The sequence below is a fragment of the Eutrigla gurnardus genome, assembly GCF_963514095.1.
Source record: "Eutrigla gurnardus genome assembly, chromosome: 6".
NCBI classification, from domain to species: Eukaryota; Metazoa; Chordata; class Actinopteri; order Perciformes; family Triglidae; genus Eutrigla; species Eutrigla gurnardus.
In genome coordinates this window covers 26,012,705-26,020,718 of record NC_139920.1, presented here as the reverse complement: position 1 = coordinate 26,020,718, position 8,014 = coordinate 26,012,705, and the positions used below count along the sequence as shown (strand labels likewise).

The 8,014-nt window shown below is 45.4% G+C and overlaps 2 protein-coding genes across 3 annotated transcripts in view; one reads left to right on the top strand and one right to left on the bottom strand.

Annotated features, from left to right (window-relative positions):
• Window positions 1-1,642: 1,642 nt before the first annotated feature.
• Window positions 1,643-6,044, top strand: guk1b (guanylate kinase 1b). Of its 2 annotated transcripts, XM_084011250.1 has the most exons (8): window positions 1,643-1,772; window positions 1,999-2,040; window positions 2,237-2,362; window positions 3,532-3,628; window positions 4,163-4,301; window positions 5,307-5,391; window positions 5,466-5,551; window positions 5,645-6,044. In XM_084011250.1, exons 1-8 carry the CDS (start codon window positions 1,661-1,663, stop codon window positions 5,675-5,677), a joined length of 720 nt encoding a protein of 239 aa, XP_083867376.1. In that variant the 5' UTR covers window positions 1,643-1,660; the 3' UTR covers window positions 5,678-6,044. The 2 variants fall into 2 exon arrangements, with proteins under 2 accessions (XP_083867376.1, XP_083867377.1); XM_084011251.1 differs by lacking the exon at window positions 2,237-2,362 and having other exon boundaries at window positions 5,645-6,027.
• Window positions 6,045-6,067: 23 nt separating this feature from the next.
• obscna (obscurin, cytoskeletal calmodulin and titin-interacting RhoGEF a) overlaps window positions 6,068-8,014 on the bottom strand; it is a 43,655-nt gene continuing 41,708 nt past the window's right edge. Inside the window, exon 82 of the mRNA XM_084011226.1 lies at window positions 6,068-6,741. Coding sequence (XP_083867352.1) covers window positions 6,561-6,741 — 181 coding nt within the window. The 3' untranslated portion in view covers window positions 6,068-6,560. The remainder of the gene's footprint in view (window positions 6,742-8,014) is intronic.

Below are 8,014 nucleotides of genomic sequence, written 5' to 3'. Positions count from 1 at the left end.
AGGGGGGGATTTAATATAGCAGTTTCTAAAAAGCAAACTCCATTGTAGTGGGGAAAGCGGAGCAACCATTTAACCAGCGAGTGGCTGTAATGGAGCTGCTAAATACCCTGTGGTTGAACTGGGCGGCTTCCAGGCATGAATATATGTGTGTGAACAGTGTGAACGTTGGGCCTCCCTCACTCATACTGGATAAATAAAAGTCAGAACAACTTTGTGGAGAAGATTCTTAGAATTATACAAGGAAATGCTGGTTATAATTACAATACATTTACCTCTTTACCTTCGTCTCTGCATTGACAGCAGAAATAATTCACAAACACATGAACACAAAGCCTGTGCTGAAGTGTACACAACCATGTGTCTATGAAAACCTTCCACCTTGTGCTCACACGGTCTCCAGACCTGCTCCCGTGTGGATGGTGGGGCTGAAAACAAGCCAGCGTGCACACATGTGATTGGTCATTGAGCTGAAGGGAGGTGGTGGTAATTCAGACTGACAGTGAGCTGCTTCAGTGAGTGGACACACACACACACACACACTCATTGAGCAGCCCAGCTGAAGCATCATCTGCTGCTGAACGTTTCTAGGATACAGACGGTGTGTTTGAACAGTAAGTTTCTACCTTAAACAGACATTCTATTACTAATGTGGTTAATATGAGCTTGAGTTCAGGAGCCTCAAACCTCAACTTTAACTAAAGGAAATGCAGCCTGTCGTACTGGACATTCATCATATATGTACTGTATTTGTTTATTTGTTATGTTTCTGTGCAGAAATTCCACTCCAGAGCATCAATGGCAACACGATGCATTTTTTAAATAGGCAAAAATAAATGGTTTGTGATGTTATTGATGTCTTTAGCAGCTCGTATCTAAAACTGCAGGTGAAGCTAGTGAATCATTTCTTATATGAAGATGTTGAAGAAGAGCTTGGATGGTTCTACTGTTCCAGACTTTGACTCTATCATGAAGTAATTGTATTAATGGGGATTCTAGCTGAATCTATTCAGCGTCATCGCTGGAATATCGCCCTCTCTTTAGCGCAGGAGGTAAATGGGTCACCTGTCCCGGACCCTTTGTGCCGCCTGGCCCACATCCAATTAATCCTGCCGACTGACCCGCCGTGACTTCATTAACTGGCACTCTTATCATTAACCTGCAGGGGCCCTCCGGCTGTCTAACGAGTCAGCAATTAGGACGTGGGACGTATTGAAATATTTTAATTAAGGAGAGTAGAATTTTCCTGAAGTGTCACTTCATTATGAGCGGAGATTAAAACCACAACAATGCAAAGGTCTGCTCACAGCGTGTTCCGTGTCGGGATGTTTCCTCCTGACGGGGTCGTAGTTAAGAGAAGCTCAAAGGATTAACCTGACTGCACCTACGACCGGTTGGCAGGATAGCTGCTGAGCTTAAATACTTAGTAGGAAGGGCCTTTTATATTTTATAAAAGCATTTCTGGATCAAATGTTTCACATTAAAATGCCCTGCAGTGCTATTTCAGAAATGGTTGCTGTGCCTTTAACACTGAATTTCTGCTGAAATATTTGATTTTAATCTGATATTGGTATAAACCAGAGCACAAATCTGTCTGTCTGTCTGTCTGTCTGTCTGTCTGTCTGTCTGTCTGTCTGTCTGTCTGTCTGTCTGTCCCAGGACAATGTCAGGACCAAGGCCCGTGGTGCTGAGCGGCCCCTCCGGAGCAGGGAAGAGCACTCTGATGAAGAGGCTGATGAAGGATCACGAGGGCATCTTCGGATTCAGCGTGTCACGTACGTTTGTGTGTGTGTGTGTGTGTGTGTGTGTGTGTCTGTGCTTCCATCACAAACTTCCTGTCTGAGGAGGAAGTAGGACGGGGGTCTCGGTCCCTCATGGTGGTCCCAATCTGAACCTGCCAGCAGATGTTTTATCTTTTTCATTGACTTCTATCAAAAGCAACACAAGCGATGATTCGTTCCCTTACTTCTGGGTTTTAATGGTGACATCCTCTCCTCGCAGACACAACAAGAAACCCTCGGCCAGGAGAGGAAGATGGCAAAGGTAAAGTCAAAACAAGCTTTTGCTTTTTGTTTCTGTCCCACGTTTCCCAGCCTCCCTTTTCCTGCGCGGTCTAAAACGACGGCCACTTTTTACTCCCAAGTGGACTGCACGAATGGTTTTGCCCCCCCCTCTTGTATAGCTCCCTTGATATAAAGGGATAAACCTCTTTCTGTGCCTTTTCTTGCTTTCTCCATAGGGCTGAACTCGCTCCCCATGCTTCTGGGGGCTACTTTACTGCCCGTAGCGGCCGTCTTCTCCACTGACACCTTAAAAAAGTCGAGCTCATTTCCGTGTCCAAACGAATCAGAAACCACAGATGAAGGTGACCTCAGTGTGATTCCTGATCACAGTTTTTTTTTAAAGGCAGAGGGGTTACTTTCATCATCCTGGCACATTGCCGTTGGATTTCTATAGCGACTGGTCATGTGACTAACAATAAGACATTTAACAAAAAACATTTAATATTCTAAGGAATCCAGATCAGACAGTTTACACTTTGGAGTAAAACGCTTTTGAAAATAGCCCCCCGTGATGCCTCAGTAGTGATTCCCATCTCCAGTCCCATGTGTGTGTGTGTATTGCGTGTCCCATTTCCCTCTGTGGCTGATGGAGCTCTGATGATCTGCAACAAATCATCAGCAGCGCAGGAGACTCATAATGTCAAGTTGTTTTGGGTTTGAACAGGATCGACCTGCAGCTTTCCAAAGACCCCTGTTCTAAAATACTCTGGATAAGATGGCCGTTCTTTTGTAAGATGCTGTTTGTGCTGATGATGTCACACAAGATAGATTTTTTATTGCTAGATTTTGCTCACTTTGGGCCAAACTGACATTTTGTTCTTGCATAGAAATATTTTATGTTTAAAAGTAATTTCTGATTTGTTTTTGGCGTTATTATTCTACCCAGATTGTTACGTCAGTCTGAGAGTCTCCTTCATGTCTTCACGATAATGATCGCGTGCTATCGCAGCGTCCATCAGTGTTAGAAGTAGTAAAGTAGAGGTTTTGACGTTGTGAAGATTTAGGCCTATGGATCTGGTACGGACAATATGATGTGCGCTATAAAAGCTGTGCTAATGGCATCTTCAAGGTTGAGTAGGTGATTGTATTCAGAAACACTTTCTGTTATATTACTTGAAATCATCGTAACCATAGCAATGAATACATTAAATGCCCTGTGGACATGGCAGGACTGTATAAACCCTGTCCAATCAAGAAAAGTTCAAAGTCAAAGTTTCTGTGTTTTTTCCAAATTACCTACTCAACTTTTAAGGAAGTATTTGACAAAAAAAAAACATATTTCTCAGCTTTTCTCAGCAGGAAAATCATTGTCCAGTAAATGGAAAACATTTTCGTGCCTGGATCTTCTTTCATGTTGCCTGTGAGAAGGAGCGTTCCTTTCAATCGCATCACCTTTCTTCACTCGCCTCTTTACTTTGTGCATGTTTTCATGTTAGAGCTGTGTTTAATTGTTTAATGTTGCATCATACAGACTACCACTTTTCAACGAGAGAGGTCGTGCAGGAGGGAATCGACAACGGAGAGTTCATTGAAAGTGCTGAATTTTCCGGCAACTTGTATGGAACAAGGTAAACATTTGACTCTCTGCCACATCGTTCACCATTTATGTGTGATCGCTTTTTATCCACATTTGATCTATTTATCCATATCAATACAATGAAACAGTGTCACTGATAATGTTTGAACTTAATTCAATAGAAGCTAAGACTCCCGTCTTCTATAAGAGACTACCCTCAGGCTCGGCCGCAGGGATCAAGAGGATATATAATAGTCTGGTGGCAGATGGCGGATCATTAACCCCCCCTCAGGTCAAAAAGAGCAACGCTGCAGCTCAGCGCCGTGTGTGTCACATTTAATCTCTTCCTCTTATTCTGAAGATAACACACACACACTCACCGCGGCACAAGTCTGAGCAGCGTGGATCAATGCAGCGATCCTCTTACTTTAGTAACTCCGTGTGACAAACACAATGCGACGCGATTACGCTCTCAGCGGTTTGACCTCGCCACGCCTGTCCGTGCTGAGCTGCGTAGTCCTGGTCGTTTAAAACGCCTCTTGTTTTATGCAATTTTGATGATGTGACAAACACATTGATTCTCCAGTCAAGCTGCCATCGAAGACGTGCTGGCCAAGAACCAAATCTGCATCTTAGATGTGGACATCCAGGGGGTGAAGAGGATTAAAGAGACTGACCTGAACCCCATCTACATCTCCATCCAGCCTCCCTCCATAGACATCCTGGTAAATGTCCAACTTCATATATTACTTGTTGTATAGTTCAATATTTCAATGCACATACTGTATTCATTAAAGTCCCAGTCGGCAAGTCCGGCGGATGGAGGGCACTCTGTCAGATTTTGAATGTTTACAACTCTCAGGCTCCTCCCCCACGACCACCGAGCTCCTCCCCCACGACCACCGAGCTCCTCCCCCACAACCACCGAGCTCCTCCCCCACGACCACCGAGCTCCTCCCCCTCGACTTCCTGCCCTTTGAAATCCCTTAGATCACGCCACCTTTGAAACGCGGGTCCGATGTTGACTCTGGTTTTATCACGGGCACCGTCGCCATCTTTCTTTTTTTCCTTCTTTTCCACCGGTGTTTTCTTTTCCTTGGTTGTTTTGGACCTCCTCGTTTGGGTTTTTAACGAGGAATTGGAAGCTTTTTGCTACTTCCCTCCGCCTCCCCCCTGTGATAGTGGAACGACCCGAGGGGGGAGGGGCTCTGTGTGTGCACGAACACAGCCCTGCGTGCTGATTGGACAGGATGATCCGGGCGCTGTTGATCTTTGCAAAACAAACAGGCTCTACGTGCACGTAGAGGCACACTTCTTTTTCTAAAACTGGATGATTTATGTTGTTCTATCGGAGCGAAGTGTCGGTGAATATGATCAAAAAAATGTTGCCGACTGGGACTTTAAGGTATGTTCTTGCTTGTGCAACAAGTAGTCAACAAGTGACTGAAATGTATTGTATTTTTGATTAAATGTACATCTAGATTTCCTTCAAATAAACTATAAATTGTGTTATGTTGGTCTGAGAAAAAAAAATACCGGGTTGCCTATTAAATTGGAATAATAAGAAATTATCTTTTTTTATAGCCCTAAACAAATGTTCTGCATGAATTAATTTCACCTGGGTAACTGGATCACACAATATAATCATTGCATCATCATTGTTTAGTTTTGTTACTTCACGGAGCAGCTGTCAGGTCAAAGATAAAGTCTCGTTTCATCGTCTTTCTCAGGAAAAACGTCTGCGGGACAGACAGACGGAGACAGAGGAGAGTTTACAGAAGCGCCTGGAGGCAGCACGCATGGACATGGAGCTCAGTGAGTATCTCAGCAGCTCTTCTCCACACCATGCTGAAATAAAGACAACCAGCTGATCCGAGCCTCCTCTCTAGGTAACGAGCCCGGAGTGTTTGATGTCGTCATCATCAACGATGACTTAGAGAAGGCGTACGAGGAGCTGAAAGACATCCTCAGTGAGGTGAGTCAAAACCAACCAATATCATCTCTATTACTGATGTACGAACACTTGGTGATCAGCTGTTGTATTGACCTTTAAATGTTCTTTAAACAGGAAATCCAGAAAGTTCAGGAGGCCAAATCATAAGAGAGATAAAAGAACCAACACTTCACTGGCCTGAATATCTCCATCTTCATCCACTGCAAAGGGCCGAAGTCTGAAATGAATATTTGAGAAATGTCTGTTGTTCTTTTACCCTCTTACATTGTATGGATGGTTGCTCAGTTTCATGCTCACTGATGCTCAGAATGAAGAGGGACTGAAAAGAGGAATTGAAAGATGTCGGTTCTCGACTGGGAGGACGGGGTTCTGTGTTAGATTTAGTCAAATCAGTGGTCGATATCTAGCTGTGAATATCATAATTCATCTCCTGCCAGCTGGCTCAGCTGCTTGTACAAGCAGTAAATAATACATTTAAAACATTTACATGTGTGTTTGTGTGCAACAGAGACTGAATAAAGGACGTGAGACGGTGGCTGACCACTTTTGTGCCATTTTAATTCATTTATCGACTCGTTCCGGTGGGTGATTGACCAAAGATGTAAAGTATTATGAAACTTAGCATTCAATAAAACCTATAAATCTAATCAATTTCCCATTTGTACATTATAACTTTAAAGTAAAATGTGTACATTATTTTTAAAATTCGATATATCACTCAGAAAAATATCTGCACTTGTGTGTTTCCACTTTTAGGCCAAACAACAAAACCTCATGCACTCCTCGATTAAACCTTATCCTCGTTATATTTCCATAGAAACCAAAGCACACGAACATAAACAAACTAATGGATAAATACAGAAAACTTAAGACGCATCACATTTTAAAATCAGATGACATTAAAAGGATTTCAGAAAGTTGGCTTGGCTGCAGCTAGCCAGAAAAGAGCCACACAGGAAACGATCAGCTGACATGAAATGTGCTGCTTATAAGGCAGCATAGCTTCTATAAACACACCCACGGTGTTGCTTTACTGGAAGAAGGGACCCTGAAGCTTGGTGCGGACTTGGTCTCGTTTCTCCTCCTTCTGCTTGAGGTAATCTTTCAGCTTGTCGGTGGAGAAACACACTTTGGACTGTCGGCCTTTGTGGGGGCCGCGGTGGGCTCTTATCCACGGGTTCTGGAGACACTCGGCTGCAGTGGGTCTGCCCCTGCAGAGGTAACACCATATTAGATAGATAGACAGACAGGTAGGTAGGTAGGCAGACAGACAGACAGACTGGCAGACAGACAGACAGACAGATTGACAGACAGACAGACAGACAGACAGACAGACAGACAGACAGACAGACAGACAGACAGACAGACAGACAGGAAGGCAAGCAGGCAGACAGGTAGGTAGGTAGGTAGGTAGGTTGGCAGGCAGACAGACAGACAGACAGACAGACAGACAGACAGACAGACAGACAGACAGACAGACAGACAGGTAGGTAGGTAGGCAGGCAGGCAGGCAGGCAGGCAGGCAGACAGACAGACAGGCAGACAGGTAGGTAGGTAGGTAGGAAGGTTGGCAGGCAGACAGACAGACAGACAGACAGGTAGGTAAGTAGACAGGCAGACAGGTAGGTAGGCAAGCAGGCAGACAGACAGACAGGTAGGTAGGTAGGCAAGCAGACAGACAGGTAGGTAGGTAGGTAGGTAGGCACTCAGACAGACAGGTAGGTAGGTAGGTAGGCAAGCAGACAGACAGGTAGGTAGGTAGGTAGGTAGGTAGGTAGGTAGGTAGGTAGGTAGGTAGGTAGGTATGCAAGCAGACAGACAGGTAGGTAGGTAGGTAGGCACTCAGACAGACAGGTAGGTAGGTAGGTAGGTAGGTAGGTAGGTAGGTAGGTAGGTAGGTAGGTAGGTAGGTATGCAAGCAGACAGACAGGTAGGTAGGTAGGCAAGCAGACAGACAGGTAGGTAGGTAGGTAGGTAGGTAGGCACTCAGACAGACAGGTAGGTAGGTAGGTAGGTAGGCAAGCAGACAGACAGGTAGGTAGGTAGGTAGGTAGGCACTCAGACAGACAGGTAGGTAGGTAGGTAGGTAGGTAGGTAGGTAGGTAGGTAGGTAGGTAGGTAGGTAGGCAGGCAGGCCGACAGGTAGGTAGGTAGGTAGGTAGGCAGGCAGGCAGGCAGACAGACAGGTAGGTAGGTAGGCAAGCAGGCAGGCAGACAGGTAGGTAGGTAGGTAGGTAGGTAGGTAGGTAGGTAGGTAGGTAGGTAGGTAGGTAGGTAGGCAGGCAGGCAGGCAGGCCGACAGGTAGGTAGGTAGGTAGGTAGGCAAGCAGGCAGGCAGGCAGACAGACAGGTAGGTAGGTAGGTAGGTAGGTAGGTAGGTAGGCAAGCAGGCAGGCAGACAGGTAGGTAGGTAGGTAGGCAGGCAGGCAGGCAGGCAGGCAGGCAGGCAGGCAGACAGACAGGTAGGTAGGTAGGCAAGCAGGC